Consider the following 17,148-nt stretch of genomic DNA (forward strand, 5'->3'; position numbering starts at 1 on the left):
GACAATGTGACATCCTGGCTGTGGGAAAGGTGTGTGGGAATTGTCAGAAAATGTGAGTTTGAGTGACAAAGGTGCAAGTCCTCACCTGTTGGTATCCTGCTGACTTCATCAAGGTTATACAGTGTTTTCAGGAATGCACGGGAAGTGGTAATTTTCAAGTTGTTATTTTGATTTTCCATAAGATTTGGCCACCTCTGATGGGCTGGGGGAGTCCAGCACCACTTCGGCAGAGACTGCTGGGAGCAGCAACTACAACAGTGAGTGGTTTCTGACAAATCCAGTGGCTTATTGGTGGGGAGGTCTGAGGGAGCTGCTTCCAGCCTGTCCCTGGGCATGCTTTCTCTCTTGAATGGCACATAATCCTCTGGACCCCAAGCCTGAGGGATGCTGAGCCAGAAACCCAAGGGAATTGAGTAGTTTTGTACAGTGTTTCAGTTAACTGGGTGAGCTTTTTAAACTCATCCCAAACCTGTGCTTTAGGCAGCTGGATGGATGCAATTTATAGTTCCATGTCCTTAAATGCTGCATGTTGTGCCACAGGCCTGCCTGGTGCTCACCTGGGACATCTGACACCTCCAAAACACCCACTGGAGACACGAGATTCCTTCTGCTTCTCCCTTAATGTGGCACTCCTGAGGTTAAAGAGACATAAAAGCCTCTTCTGATCACTAAAGACCTTGTGGAATTGTACATTAAACCAGCTCTAGGTCAATATCTCCTGGCCAAATTTCAACTTGGGTAAATCCCAGGGCACAGGATTGGAAGTTCTCACTCATTTTATACTTCATCCCATTCATTCTGGTGTGGATCAGGAACACTCTGAGGACCAAATCTGGCATCAGCTGCCTGGGATAGAACTGCATCCTTTTATACCCAGAACCTATCTGATCTCCCTTTCTCATGCAAAACCTCTGCTGAGAGCACTCAGTGCAGGCAGGGAAAGGAGAACCTTGACTGTGTCGGTATTTGTTCCTTTAATATATTTTGGGATGTGTGTGGGTTTATTTACATAGCACGTGTAGTTAAATGTCATTGAAAAATATAATTAAAAATCAATTAAGAGACCATTTTAAAAACAAGAGGTTGTAAAAATGGAATTTACAATAATAACCAGACTAAGCATTTGGCATTTACATGTCTGCACCAAATAGCAATTCCCTTGTTAGTTGTGCTTGAGTGACAAGGTACTTGCTTATCTCCTGGATATAAATTCCAATATTCTTGTTATTGCTGGGACAAATAAATACCTGCATAAAGACTTCTTGCGCTGCCAACTAACACCAACTGATTAAATTCAGACAATTGTTTTTTTGTTCTTGTCTGGGCCCAATGCCAAAAGTATTCCATGGTATGAAGGGCCAGATTTTACACTCAGCTTATGCTCAGTTAATGCAAGGTAAATACTGTGCTACCAATACAAATCTAAGCACAGAGAGATACTCTGAAATGTTTTAATTTCCTACATAAAACCTGAACCCATAGAAGCAAAATTGGAAGAGTATTTGGCTTGTAACACAATATGATGGCAAAGGCAATTGCTGTGACTAGACCTCTCCAAGGGGGAGGACATGGAGGCATGAGTTGTACTTGGATCCTGTGAGGTACAAGAGTCTCTCTGCCACATTTTGGTTTCCAGAGAAATAACTGGCAATGTCTCCGTTGGGATGCATATATACACATGTGTAATTCATGTCTGCACACTCTGGATCTCACTTTCTGTGGTAGGAACTCAAGGGCTGTCTTGCTGTGCGATCAAATATCCCAGATTTACAACCAAACCTGAGGTCTTTTTCTTTGTTAATACTCATCCCCTTCCTCTTCCCTCTTCATCGTGAGCAGTTAGGGGTATTTCTGAGGTTCTTTCAAAAGCAGTAGAGATGAAATCTCTAAAAAGCATTTAAAAATCATAAGCCCATAAGAAACACTGGAATCAGTGAGAATGTGATGGATCCATGGTGAAGGGGATGGGGACCATTTCTCTCAGTTAGGGATTAAAGGCTGGTGTAAAACATCCACACCCTCCTGTTGGATTCCATGCTGATTGGGTTCTCTCCTGTGCCTGGCTTTGGCTTCCACAATTTAGCTCTCATTCCTCATTACATGCACAGACCAAAAAGAATCAAAACCCTCTTGAAAATCTGACATTGCAGCCCTTTAGAATTTGGATGATCTGGAGAGTCTGTTTCCCCTATTTAGGACTAATCAGAGGTTTCATATGTGCCACCCCGTGCTCTCATCAGTTCAAGATGCAGAAATCAGCCCCTTTCTTTTACCATTGCATCCTTCTTTGTCTCTGAAGATCACCATTAAAATCTTACTGTAATACTCAATCTGCATTTTCCCCAGTTTTCAGACCCATGGATACACTGCAATAACACACTTACACTTGTTTTACGAGGAGAGCTTACTGCAAGTATTTTATTCCTTTTTAAGGATTTATTTCCCTGTTTTTTGGTCCCACATTCAGCCCATTCCCAGGGGTTGTTGCCTGTGCCATCCCTGCACCACTCCTAGCAGGCAGCACCCCTCTCCAGACATCCCTTTCCAGACATCTTCCCTCTGATCCAGGCGATCTGTGCTCAGACTTGGACTGCATATGGGTTTTTTGTGTTCACATAGGAACATCTGCTTCAAATTCCCAAGCCAAGAAAGACAAGAAGCAAATTAAACTATTTGTTCTTCTTCCTCTCTCTTTAATATCAAAGTCACTCCTTACATGCTCCTTAAGCTTCCACTTTTGATCAGGAGATATTAAAAATGGATCTAAACAACTCACATCTTAATCATATTCCTTTGTGAGCAGGGTGAGAGTGAGGGGAGGAAAGCCAAAGCTGCTTTGCTGCTGCTGCTCAATATCCAACACTGAATTCCCTGCCCTGCCCTGTGCAGAGGGGAGTCCCTGTCCCTTCTGACCTGCCCTGTGCAGAGCTCAAGGCCTCTGGAACATCCTGCAGCTTCAAATCAATCTCTGCCTGCACTGGAACAATTCCCTGTTGCTCTTTGATTTGTGCTGGAGACCTGGAAAAGGGAGTTTTGAGGATGACTCAGACATTCCTTCTTCCCCCTGGGCTTTCTTGCTGTGCCAGCCCAGCAGCCAAGTCGCTCTTCTGGGTGCCTTGGTTGCAAATTCTCAAAAATGTCTTTAAGAAAAGTTCTAGAAAAATTCTTTTAAGAAAAACCAAAGAGAAACTTGCATGTTTTCACAATCCTGTGCAGATTTTGGGAAAAAACATCGTTCAGTTCAGGAGGAAAAACCATAAATTGTGGTGCTATTTGGACTCGATCAATGAAAAATCAAAAGATAATAAAATAAGGTTTAGCATTTCATGAGAAATTGTTCATTCTACACAAACCTGATTTCATTCTGTGAAGAGATCACAGATTTAGTTGCAAGTTATATTGGAGTAGCTGTGCAAATAAAATGAATTTTTGTGACAGGTTTGATTCAGTTCTGAAGGATATTCTGATTAAAAAATCAGCACTATACAATTACCAACAACATGCATTAATAATTGAATAAAAACTAAATGACAAATCTCAAAAAGCAGCTGTCAATGTGGAATAAACATCAAATGTATTTCTGGTGGGTTTCTGCTATTCCACTTACTCCTATCAATATTTACATTACTGATCTAGGAGTAAATATGGAATCACTGCAGCACAAATTTGTGAATGGCAGAAGAACTGGCAGAGTGGTGAGTGCTGATGGGCACAGAGAGCTCACAAGGAGCCATCTAAACCAGCTGACAAATTATTTTAGCATCTCTAGAGGAAGGTTGAAATTTATCTCCATATTATTGGCATCCCTGCCTGTGGCAGGGAATTGGAATGAGACGATGTTTAAGGTCCTTTTGAACCCAAATTGTTCTGTCCTTTCCAAGCCAAGCTTTTCTATAATTTCTGTGATTCTCTTATTCCCCACAATGAGCTGTGCTTGTGTTTGCAGGCAGTGAAGGTTCTGGGAACTGGAAGATCTGAGTGTCAGGCAGGAGATGACAGAGTTTGCCAGGCAAAGGGATCCAAGGAAACAGGGAGTTTGTCCTTGGGCCAGGTGATTTTCTGCCCCCGAGGTTAACTGGCACAGCCTGGGCAGTGCCCACATCCCTGAATCCAGAGCTCTCCACAGTCCTGTGCCCAGCCTGCTCTGGGATGAGCCAGTGATGAGTGTGATCCCACTGGAGCGCTCAGGGCAGTCCCAGGCTGACCCTGGCCCTGTTCCCTGGGAGTTTTCCCGCTGTAGATGGAACTAATGAGGCCGAGGAGGCAGAGAAGGGATGATGAGAGCAGCATTCTGCACACCTGCTGCCTCCCTGCTGCCAAGAGCCTCTGCTGCTGCAGCAGAGCAGATTTGGGAGGAGAGAAGAGAGGAAGAGCAAATGTGATCCCTTTTCTGCTGATGAGGTATCTCAGAGGTGAGAGGGCAGCATGAGAGGAGACTCAAATGCTTGAAAACCCCGAAAGTGCAGAAGGGAGCCCTGGATGATTTCCAGAAAAAAAAATTTGACACCTCATTTCCATGTATCTGAATTCAGTTCAGTGTTTTGGTTTTAACAGAGAGTCAGCTTAGGTCAGTGGGAAGATTTTGATTTATTTACTGAGGTTTATAGTGGGCTTTGCAGCCCTGCTTGTCACAAACCCTTCCCTTTCCCTGCAGCTTCAGGACACTAAGGAGTGGAGACTGTCATCCTTCAGAGAGACACGTAATGAGGATTTTTTATATTTCTCCTTGTGCCAGCTCAAGCTTTATGGATAAGTTAAGGGCTGCTCTTCCTTCTGCTCTCGCTGGCCATCTCTCACTGACACTAAAAACTCTTGGAACAGGAATATTGCAAAGGTTTGGGGAAGATCTCACCATGCCCTTAAAGGGGTGTGAGGTTTAGTGGGCAGCTGTAGAAATGGCTTTGCTTTATGGACTTCTCACGCTATAAAAAGGCAACTCACTACCCACAGTCTTAATTAGACTTCTCTGGTCTATTAAGGGGGATGTGGGAGATTTGTCCAAGCCAGACAGAAATCAGCCAGTGTGAATCTTATCGAGGACACACAGTTTTGGGAATAAAGTCTCTCTGTTTGGACATTGTATTCCAAAAACATCTATTTGCAGTAAAGTATCAAAACAAGACATTTCAAGTCTCACACACAGCTCATACCTTTTCAGAATAGTGCAGATCTGGGAGTCTTTGAGCTCCCACAGGAGTTAAATAATGATATTTATGACCATTTGTAAAGCCATTCCCTTGGATGTGTAACAGGAATGAGCCTCACATCTCTTACAGCACAAACTTCCTAAGTGAGGAATGAAGTTCACATCTCCTCATGATTTATACTGTGATTTCTGATTCCAGAGACACATTGCTGTAGCCTGCAAGCCAGGGGATCGTGACAGCAATTCAGGCCTCCTCTGAATAGGACTCTGTGGGCACCTAATGAATTCACTGTGAATTTCCCAGTGTCTGTTTAAGGTTTGACTCTATATGCCAAGATCAGTCTTTGTCTCTCCTCTTACTGAGGGAGCTTAAAGCAAAGTCCTCTTGAATGCTGAGGACTAAAATAGCTGAACACAGTAAAGAAACCTTTCTCAGTGAGCTGTCTGACATCCATCCCCTCTTCACAGCTACTCTGCAGGTCAATAACACCTCCATGAGCCCTGAAACCAACCTGCCAGACAGCTCCATCCTTACATCCCCTGCATCCCACATTGCCTTCTGCCTTTGGATTGCTGTGGCTCCACTGAGTTTCTCCTTCCTCTAATAGGCAGATATGAAGCTGTCATCTAGAAAAACAGTAGTTACAGGGAAAATCTGCATCTTTGAGTCACACGAACCCATCCAAACTTTTCCAAGCTCACTCCACTTCCAGTGCTAATGAGCTGCTGTGTTACACATCACTGGCACTGTACAGCATCCCATAACATGGGGACAAGAACTTCCATCAGACCAGGAAAGGCCCCTGGGACCAGGCAGACAGGAGGACCTGCTCAGCCTGTGAGCCACAGCCAGGCTGCAGAGGCTGCAGTTCCACCTTGCCTTGTAATATTGTAAGATTTATTTTCAGATCTTATCAGCAATTCACTGTGGGCTGTTCTCTGCTGAGCAAAATTCATCCATCAATCTCCTCGTATGGCCACATTCCAGCCTCCACCGAGGTGACAGTTCAGTTGTGCTAATGATCAGCCTCACATCCACAGCCGCATTCCCCCTTGGTCTGATTCTTCTTCTCTTATGATAATTTAATTGATTGAGCACACTGGCTTCTAGTCAAGAAGCTCTTCTCAGCTTAACTCTCGGTTTAAAAAAATCACCGCTCAACATCTCTATAATTAGAGTTAGTTGCTAAACCCTGTATCCAGGTGATTACTGGTATATGAGAGGGACATGTCTTGAACTGATCAAATCACGGATTTAAGAAAAATGCCCTTGATCCATGTTTCACAATTCATTAGTGTCTTCTACTTTGGGTACTTTTCCCCGTTTTTGGTGATAAATATAGCCGGGTTAGGAAGGTTCATGTAGAATCAGGACAGTTAGGGGTAATTTTTTATTCATGTCCCTGTTATTGTTTGGGGAAGCTCAGTAGGGTTCATTAATATTGCATTTCCAATGAAAAGGCACTCAAAAGCCAAACAGTTCAATTATATTCTGAAGCTGCAATGCGATACAAAAATGAGCAGTGCAGTGATGCTGTCGTGGTTTAACACCAACTGCTCCTGTCCTTAGTCAACAGCACCATCTCCCCTTTATTCCACAGGGCAGTTGTTTCACAACACAAACCAAACCCAAAAGACTCTATCTGAGGGGCTTATTTGGGGTTTTGTACTTGAGTCAGGTTATACTGAGAGGCTGGAGAAACAAAAGAAATCTTGGGAATGACAGAGTCTGGACAGATCCCATGTGCTGACCCTACTTCAGCTGTAGGGGAAAAAAACTACTGAAGGTGTTTCTTTGCAGGAAATTTCCCACTGCAGGGATGGAACTGCAGCTGCTGAAGTGGGGAGGATGTGCCAACCTCCTGTTCTGCTTTGCACTGCTTGGTGCAATAGGAGCATCCAGGCTGTGATAATCTGCACCTAGAATTACACAGAATTATGAATTATCCCCTTCTTAACCTGTCTGTTCCTCTTCAGCCTGGAGAAGAGAAGGTCCTGGGGAGATCCCATTGCAGTCTTAAAGAGAGTTATAAAAAAGAGGGAAAGTCACATTTTACATAGACAGATGGTGATAGGTCAAGGGAGAATAGTTTTAAACTGAAAAAAAGGAGAGCTTTAGATCAGATGTTAGGAAGGAATTGTTCCCTGTGAGATGGGGAGGTCCTGGCACAGGGTGCCCAGAGAAGCTGTGGCTGCCCCTGGATCCCTGGCAGTGTCCAAGGCCAGGCTGGATGGGGCTTGAAGGAACCTGGGATGGTGGAAAATGTCCCTGTCCATGGCAGGGTTGGAATGAGATGATCTTTAATGTCCCTTCCAACTCAAACCATTTTATGATTTTATGATTATCCCCTACTTCTCTGAAAGAGAGAGAACCACTGATTGATTCCAATGAAAGTGAGATCATGCTTTATGTGCAGAGGCCTCTGATTTTCCTGACGCAATAGGATCTGGTTGCTAGAAATGATGATATATAAAAATTTAATGTTTTGGAGGTTTTATTACTTTTCTTTGTAGGAAACACCAAAGTAAAATTTGATTTTTCTGGATTTATGACCTGATCACTCACCCTATTAAGAGTAATGATTCCACTCTCTGACCTTGCAGGGCACCAGCTATGAAATTTGAGATGATGGCCCAAACATTTTTGCAATACAACTCTTGGCTAGTGCATGACAGGCTATTGACTGAAATACTGTCAATGCACAAATGAGATTATAACCAGAGAAGGTCTTGATTGCTTTGGTCTGTTATTCAATACCCTCCTCTCTTCTGAGCAGCTTCTTGGCATTTTTTTTCAGGCTAACTTGGACCTTCCTTCCCTGACAAATGACACATTAGTTGATTGTATAGACAGACTCTTTGCTGCAGTTTTTTTTATCTTCAGAAGTCTTATCTCTAACAGGACTCTTGCACTTGGAGTCTGCACTGCTCGTGTCCTGTGCTCTGTAAGAGCCTCTGTGAGCCTTATTGGCTCTTCAGTATTCCAGAAAGTGTGATCTGTGTGTGATGGAGAGAGCAGGATGCCCTCACATCCTGCTGGGGCACTGTTCCGTGGCTGGAGAGGGAAAGGATGGCTGGAGAGCTCAGCTTTCATTTCATTTAAATGAGCAGAATTGCTTTACTTCCCCCCTAGGTATAACAATTATTAAGAATTTATATTGCTATTCATGCTGTATAATAATGAACAGAAACTGGTTTGGCACTCTTAACCTTTGCTGTTAGGTGGAAATAGAGAAGCAGCAACAGTGACTCTTAGGAGAGCAGATATATCTGCACCATCACACTCACTGCCTCCTTTCACACTTTGTGCTGCATCATCCTTGGATGTCCTCACTGCAAAAAATAACTGGTTAATGCATCTTCTACTTTCTTCCATATGTTTCCAAAATAAACCTATTCATCACTTAAACAAACCCACCCAGCATTCCTCATGTATTCTGATTTTTCAGTTAAATATTGTTTGTATTTAAATATAAATATTGCTCAAAATGTAGCATTAATATTTTTCCTGCCGAAATGCAGTTCTGTATCTTATTAAAATTTAAACAGCCATTATGTACATGAAAGTTTTTTTGTTGTAGTTTGCAAGGTGCTATAACAATAATTACCCAAGTGCATCAATCATTTTTCATTGCCTCATTTGTATCATGGGGATAAGTAGCTCCAATTAAAATCCCATTTTACATAAATAGATATGGTTTGAATCAAACCACAGTCTGTTTCCACTTGTGAAACGCTGGCCATAGGATATCTTTTTCATTATTCAAAGTGTATGATGTGTACTGCTTATCTTTTTGTGCTTAAAAAGACATAAGTCTGCAGGCAGACATGCCTTAGTGCAGGTTTGGCAGGGAACAAATAACTGTTACTGTAATTATCTATCAATTTTACTGTTCCAACTATTTTAGCCAAAAAGCTAACTAGTATAATCACATGTTTATTCCTGACACATTATAGTTTGAGTAAGCAGAACTGAAAATGTTTAATATGAATTAACAGCTTCAGGAAAAATTGTAATTTTTCTATTACTAGTGATTTCTCCTCCACCACGGCAGCTTTTCTACTAAATGTGCTCATGTTGTCAACTATTGTGGAAAACCAAATTAGGGGAAACTTGGGGATTTATCTCCTGCTCCACTCTGATTAACTCTGCAAGGAAACAAATCAGACTTTCCCTTTCACACCTCTCAGAGGCTGTTTGCAATCCCAGGCTAGAGCTCAGGTAAAGGAATGCTCTGCCCTGTGGTCCCTCTGGGAATTCTCTGCCTTCCCAGACTGAGGCAGCATCATCCACCTTGGTTTTCTTCTCCCTTCTGGGTTGGTGTTTGGCTCAGCCTTCAGATCTCATCACAATTTAGCTCCCAAACACCTTGGCAACATCTTGGTTCCAGAGGGTCACTTCAAGCCCACCTTTTGCTGCACAGACTTTGGACATTTTCAAAGTCAGAGTGTTCAAATTGCAAATTTGAACACTCTCAGAATTCTCTGTGCTGCTCCAAGGGGCTTTTAATATAATTTCTGCAGAATTTGGAGCTCGATGAGCAGAAAATTGCAGGAATCTCAATGATTCCAGCAAAAAGGCTAAACAGTAGTTTGGGTCACGTTGTGCCTTCTCTATAAATTTCATTTCCTCTCTCAGCCCAGCATTCTGCTTCTGGAGCAGCAAAGCTGCTGCTGGGGACAGCAGTGACATTTGAGAGACCCCAGGCTGTTCCAGGTGTCAATGGCCTGGACACTCTACAGCCTCTTCAGAGGGAGCTATGGAGAAAAAATAGGGGGAAAAGTTTCAATCTCTGAAATGAGATTGAAACTTCAAACTGAAAGAGGAGAGATTTAGGTTATATATTAAGAGGAAATTCCTCCCTGTGAGGGTGGTGAGGCCCTGGCACAGAGTGCCCAGAGGAGCTGTGGCTGCCCCTGGATCCCTGACAGTGTCCAAGGCCAGGCTGGATGGGGCTTGGAGGACCTGGGATGGTGGAAAATGTCCCTGTCCATTGCAGGGGTGGAACAAGATGAGCTTTAAGGTCCCTTCCAACCCCATTCTTTGATTCTCTGATTCTACAGATATGTGAGACTCAGGCGCAAAAATATCCTGAAGTCTTTATCACAGCTATTTAAGCATGTGCTCGAAGAGATATTTTGGAGCTGTTCAAAGTGAGGACAAATTAGGAATTTACACCAAGTCATTTAACTCAGTTTTGCAAAGACTTTTCTAACGTCTGCCTTAGCTTTTGCTTTTTGCCTCAAATCATTGTCTCCCAGCTTCACATTCCTGCTGTTACTGCTATGACTAAACCCCTTATTTGTGCCATACCTTAATCACCACATTCCTCCTCTGGAGTGCTGAAACAGTAGATAATGTCTGTGTTTTTATTTGTCGGGTCAGGAGCACCAATTCATAGCTCAGGGATCATCAGCACCGTGAGCTGACACCAGAGTCTGTCCAGCTGCTGTTTTCTTACAGTCACATAACAGAAAATCAATGGTGTCAGGAGCACTGGGATAATTCTACTGTTACAATCAATACGTGCTGATTAAACCAGTTGTGTCTGTTGGGTAAATTTGCTGCATCATAATTAGAATTATTAATTAAAAATAGGAAATCAATTGACACAAATTAAGCAAAAAAAGAAATTTGCTTTATTTCTTTGACACTCTCTCCAGTGGCCTCAATAACTGTGACAACAGGGACGTGACCGAGTGGCATTTGTCAGTTTTTTAATGCTGTCCTGAGTTTTAAAAATTGACTTATAAACCCTGCCAATGCAGCTCCCAGGAAATCAGACAGGAGATGTCGTGTGTGCAAGAAGCAGCTATTTATTTTATTACAGTTAGTCATTATTCCCTGCCTACCCAGGAGTAAAAAGCAGGAGTCATGTGTGTGGCACTGGGAAGGGGAAGCAGCTGGGGAACCAAAGCCTTGGGGAGCAGGATGAACCCAACCTCTTTCCACGTTGTTTTCTGTTTTCAGATAACAAGGATAAACAAATTGATCATTTCTCTGCTGGTGGTAATGGGCTTCTCATTGCTGGCTACTTCCTATAATGTGCTGCTGACCTTCATTGTTTCAGGGACATGCTATGTGGGACAGTAAGGCAGGGACAGCAGCAATGCACGTGGTGTTTCCTTTCAGCTCTTTGTTTTCCTCTCTGTTGTTTCAGGATTTTACGTAGTTGGTTTTTTTCTTTCCTTCTTTTAACCTATTTCCCTCAGTGGTTTTTTCCTACATACACTTTCTCCTTCTTTCCTCCTACTCTTAGTGATTTTCCTTTTTCTGTCTAATAGTTTCCATGCCTTGTTTTCTTTCCCCTGTTCTGCTTACACGTATGAGAGCAGGAAAGTGCAGGAATACTTTGGATCTTCGTATTCCTGCAGCCAAATATTTTCTCTCAGCTTTCACACTTATGAAAGATGTGAGGGCAGAAAGGACAACTGGTTTGGATAAATGTGTGACTGGTGACTGGTGCTGATTAATATGATGTTCTTTTACTAATCATTGGTGCTAAACTGGAGCTGGATTGTTCAGCCTGGAGAAGAGAAGGCTCTGGAGAGACTTCAGAGCCTCTTCCAGTGCTTAAAGGAGCTCCAGGAGAGCTGGAGAGGGACTGGGGACAAGGGATGGAGGGACAGGACACAGGGAATGGCTTCCCACTGGGAAAGAGGAGATTTAGATGGGATATTGGGAAGGAATTCCTGGCTGGGCTGGAATTCCCAGAGAAGCTGTGGCTGCCCCTGGATCCCTGGCAGTGTCCCAGGCCAGGTTGGACAGGGCTTGGAGCAACCTGGGATAGTGGGTGGTGTCCCTGCCCACAGCAGCAGGTGGAACAAGATGAGCTTCCCTTCCAACCCAAACTCTCCCACGTTTTTATGATCTCATTCATACACCCTTTCTAGTCCTAAACCTGTTTTTTAAGGCGTTTTACAATAACTGTATTTCATTGACGTGTATTTCCAAGACCAGTCAAAAGTAAGAGCAAATAAAAACGTCTTTAGTTTAAAAGCCAAGACAGATTGAGTGGTTTGCACAAGAATCAGGAAAAGCAGAGTTGTTAAAAGTCCCACTTCCAAAGACTTATGGTCATGTCTCAGGCAGGCTGAGCGAGCTGCCAGTTCGGACCTCCCTGACAATGGAGAACATATGGGAGCAGGAGGATCTATCCACTATATCTGAGCACAACTGTTGAGTACCTTAAAATTAAGCTGTAAAACCTGGGCATCAATAAAGAACTTTACAGCCCTCGTGTAAATAGTGTACAATAAGGTGGATGTAGTGGAGCAGTCAGGAACTGTGAGGAGGAATTCTGGCAGCCACGCTCGGGGTGAGTTGTGCTCCCGATGGGAAGCAATAAAGTTCTCCCACAAGGAAAATGATCCCATAATTGAGACTTGAGAAAACAAGGGCTTGGATCGACAGCTTCAAATCTTTTTTACTAAGATTCCACCTGGCAGTATTTTGTGGGCAGCAGCTCGTGGTCTGTTGCCAGAACAAATCTGAGGCTAAATCAGGTTATAAGGCTACGCTGGGAAAACAAGTGGTGCCTTTTGCTTTCCTTCCGGTGGGTTGTGGATCAGGACTGTAATTAGTGTCTCTGCTTTATAAATCTTTGTTGCAGCATTTGTCACTTGTCACGGCTGTGGCTCTGCTCCACCACGGCTCCTGTTGCCATGAGTGAGATGTAAACAGCCATCAGTGGCTCCTCTGTGACTGGAGGGCAGGCAGGAATGAGTGCAAGGTTATCTTTCGAGGTGTAGCCATGATGAGCTACAATTAGTGCTTTTCGCAGAAGCTTTGAAGATGGAATTAGTCAGCTTATGCATAAAAGTGCTTGTTGTTGCTTGGCAGTCAAGTAGTGTTTTGATTTTTAATCAAACTCGCAGTATTTGCATTATGAGGTTATAATTATTTTTAAGTCCGTGAGTCTAAGAATTAGCCTGAAGTCTTTTGGCTGATACAAGGAAAAGTGACACCTTGAAATCTGTGTTCACCTCTGACATGCTTAAAAACGTGAAAAAAATACTGTTATCACCTGTAAATTGTTGGTTGTAGAACCCTCTTTTTAAAATGTACAGAAACTGATACCAAACTTGGAAAAATTGAATCCTTGCCCAGACTGCTGTTAAAAAGTTGGTTTCAGCTCTTTACACAGCACCTCTTGCATTCCTAGGAAAGAGCAGTGAGCAGGACATGGGTTTCAGCAATGACCGTTGGTGGCCAGAGCCCCCATTGCAGGGAATTAGGAGATTTTTATGCTATTACTGAAAAAGTGTGGCTGTGTTGCTTCCAGCTCCATTCAGCTGCTGCATTGCTGCTGCCAAGGAGTCATTCCATGAGCCACTGACCTGCTGGGCTCAGGAATCACTAAGTTGTGAGATAAACTCTGGAAGGAGCTGATTGAATTGCCCTGTTTACTGCAGTTTCTCAACAACTTCCTTGCTTTGCTAGCAAATTTAAAAGGTTAAAAATGCAGATTTTTAAAATTATGTGCACCTGTGTTCTCAAGTCTCAGTGGGAAGTCACCTTCTTCAGCTTTTAAGTGCACAGACCCAATAATTTCCACTGCCTTGATCCTGATCCCCCAGTTTAATTTTCTGTGTGCCTTTCAAGAGTCGAGGATAATTCTTGGGCTCATAATATTGCTTTCAAGTCTTCCCTCTCTCAGATCTGCCTAGGAATAAGTGAAATGAGTCAACAGTAGAGGTTTTTTTTAAGCCTTCTTCAAGTTTTCCACCAGCTCCCTGACAGAAAATGTTAGAATTCTTTTAGCTTGACAGAAATTAAGGATGTGCCAAACAGAGGAGTTTGCATAGATGGGAGTTACAGAACAATAAAGCATTTACATTTGCTGGCTGTGAGGTCTCTATAAGGGCAAGTCCTTCTGGAGCAATGTGAACTTAATTCATTTACTTGTAACAATTTTAATTAACAAATACTTGAAGAAGCTCCAGCAGTCTCTGTGTAGTTTTACTGCCTTTTGGATCCCTTGCCTTGCAAAAATTCCAATTGTGCAACCCTGGCAATCAGCAGGGAAACAAAACCTACCAGGTCCCAGCACAGTCTGTGGAAAGTTTTGCTCTAAATATTGTTTCATTTGGGTTTGGTTTGTAGAACCCAAGTGAGGGGGAAGATCAGCACAGGTCTGTAAGGAACAATGTCAGGGTTAATGGTGATGGAAGGAAATGGAGAGAAACAAACCTGGAGAATTCCAGGTTTCCTTAAAGAGCATGGTGGAGTTGGGACCTGGAAAACCAGGAGGGACAATCCGAGAAGTGTCACTCGGTGTCACAGCACTGAGCAGGATGGAGGGGATGTTCCTGGCTGGCTCCTTTCCCAGGGTGCTCCAGTCCTTCACCAACCACATCCCACTGCAGTTTGCATCCCAGTGGGGCTGTTTGTACCAACTTTACACTGTTTAAACACTGCTGTTGATGAGAGACAGAAAAATACTTTATGAATTAATCTCTGTATACGTAAAAGAGTCATTTTTCATCTGTTTAATTCAGCACAGGATTATAAATGTAGTGAAAAAATATACTATAAGGTACTTATAGCATAAATTTACACTTTAGAACTTGGAGCTGTCCTATCTCAGTGCTATCATCTCCTTTCTGGAGAGCTCTGCAATTTGATGTAATTTCACTGTCTCAGTTTCCCTTCTATGAAATTGTGATTAAAAACATTTTCCAGCTCGTAGATGGACGCTGAGAATTAATCAGTGTTTGTATGGGACTCTGGTGATGGAGGCAATTCTCTTAAATGTACAAAACCACATTTAGATACCTGCAGACTCTCCATGTTCTGATCTTGTTGCACAGTTTAGAACCCAAATTGTTGCATATTGTCACTTTTTTATTATTCCATCATACTTTGAATTTTATTTAGTCATGTACTCTGAATAATTAATCATTCAACGAATAATTACTCATTCCAAATAAAACAACTTGATTACTAAGCCTGATGAGGAAAATCCAGTCAGGAAAGAACCCTTTCAAAAAACAACAACATTCTGCAGATATCCTTAATATTTAAAGAGTGAGCTATATTTAGTAAATTCTTCTGAAGCAGGGGGAGAGGAACGGATGCTAATTTCCTGTGTCATCAGATTTGTGCATGTGTGTCAGCAGCATTCCTAAATCACCACCTACCACACAGCCACCATCCTCACAGGCATCAGGAATAGCCAACATTTCCCTGGGTGGTTCCTGTTGTGGGCTCATCGATTATTTAATGTTTGGGGGGTTCAGTGTTTGCTCTGCAGGCATCAGGGCACCTTTCTCAACCAAGGAAAGTTGTGGAATCAGTGTCACTTTGCAGATGGCACTCACTTAACCCACAGAGGCCAGCCTTTATCAAAGGTGATTAGAGATGATGGAAAGAAATCCCCTGGCTGGAAAGGGCACTGGAGTGAGCCCGAGGTGCTTCTGAAGGCACTGTGCAGCATGGCCAGGGACAATTTAGGTGATGGGCTCATCAGACAGCCTCTTTTTCCCAGTGATTTTTCAAAGATATATCTCTGCTGCCACCAGGAAACTGTAGAGATTTGAACCTTAAAGGGAGTCTGGCATTTAAAACCTTTAATGAACAGATGCTGAGCTCTCTTCGAGCAAAATCCCCTTGGCTTCCCTGCTGCCATCCAGCCAGGAAGTCATGTATGTCTGTTTTGCTTTTCCCTTTTCAGTGGCAGTTGTCACTAAAAAAGAGAGAAATTAATTTAATCCAGGGGCAAAGATGTTCCACAGCCCCTGGGACTGCAGGAGCTGCTGCTGAACCTGCAGGAGTTGACACCCAGAGTGGTGCAAGTGGAGCTGCTGGGTGGATTTTCCTGGGTTCTCTGAAGCTGACCCATGGATAATGCTGCAGGCACCAACAGGTTGTTTGTAAACAATGAGCAAAAAACATGTGGAGTGATGATTTAGTGTTTTTGCCTGCCTGACACTTGATGGCTTAACGCAGGAATCCACAATGGGGAAACTGTTCCGAAAGCAGCGGCTTCCATATGGCTGGGATTTTGTCAAAACACTTCAGCTCACTACACCCAAAACTGATTGTGAGCATGAACAGTTTTGATCAGCCTGTTTTTCAGAATGTTAAACAGTTTAAGAATTGTCTGTTTTTAACATCATAACAAAAAAGTTTCACTTCCCAGTTTAGAGCAACTTCTGGTTTAGAAATTGGCATTAATTTACGCTTCCGTGAACAACATTGGAACGTGTTGGGAAGTCAAAATAAAATATCAAGGTTTAGACATCCAGTCTCAATAATTTATGAGACAAGACTTTCTCCTCCTGCCTGGCTCTCCAGCATGAAGCCCAAGCCCCCCTGGTGGGCAGAGGGAGCTGTGGGGGCACAGGCAGAGGTGCCTGAATGTGCTGCTCAGCACTCGGGGCTGCTGCTCTGCTCTCTCAGCATTTGCATCCTGCAGCAGTGGTGCAGGAGAGCTGCAGCAGTGGTGCAGTCTACAGAGCTTCTCCAGGGACACTGGAATTCTTCTGGCATAAACGTCTCCTGATGCTGGGCTGTGTCCTCTGCCTTTCCCAACACTCCCAGAGACACCCAGGCTTTGGCTTCTGCTATTTTAGCTCTGCAGTATTTGTCTGCCTCTTGATTATCTCTTTATTAAAAGCACATCCCACATCTCCATGCCTAAGGGGTGTGAAAAGAGGGTGTCATATTCTAGTATTTCACTATTTCTGCTTTTTTTCCCCCCAGTAGTTTCAGACTTGCTATTTTCTGTTGGTAAATATAAGGAAGGTTTTGCAGAGACTGTGCTGAGTCTTGCAATGTGTTTTGATGAGTGAACGTTCTAGTTTTTACTGGGTCACACAGGGCAAGTCTTTTTTCCAAAACTGTTTCTTTTTCTGTGCCTGAAAGGGACATTACTATTAATGGTTTATAAGAGAAAGACAGCAGTGTATTTAAGATATCTTGAAGACATTAGGTAACATTAAAGAGCCATGTGAAGGTTCAAGTATGCCTGTAAGAAAAGAGAACGGCAAGTAGCTGC

General features: G+C 43.1%; 1 protein-coding gene across 7 annotated transcripts in view; it reads left to right on the plus strand.

Annotated features, from left to right (window-relative positions):
* Window positions 1-17,148, plus strand: part of MEGF11 (multiple EGF like domains 11) — a 268,537-nt gene that overhangs the window by 146,892 nt on the left and 104,497 nt on the right. For 5 of the 7 annotated variants that reach the window (XM_085070265.1, XM_085070267.1, XM_085070264.1 and 2 more), the window contains one exon: window positions 183-257. The exons of the other annotated variants lie outside the window; for them this stretch is intronic. In XM_085070265.1, the coding sequence (XP_084926391.1) occupies window positions 183-257 (75 nt within the window). The remainder of the gene's footprint in view (window positions 1-182; window positions 258-17,148) is intronic. 7 annotated transcript variants of the gene reach the window in all.

The sequence above is a fragment of the Lichenostomus cassidix genome, chromosome 10 (assembly GCF_008360975.1).
Source record: "Lichenostomus cassidix isolate B80296 chromosome 10, HeHo_3.0, whole genome shotgun sequence".
Lineage (NCBI taxonomy): Eukaryota > Metazoa > Chordata > Aves > Passeriformes > Meliphagidae > Lichenostomus > Lichenostomus cassidix.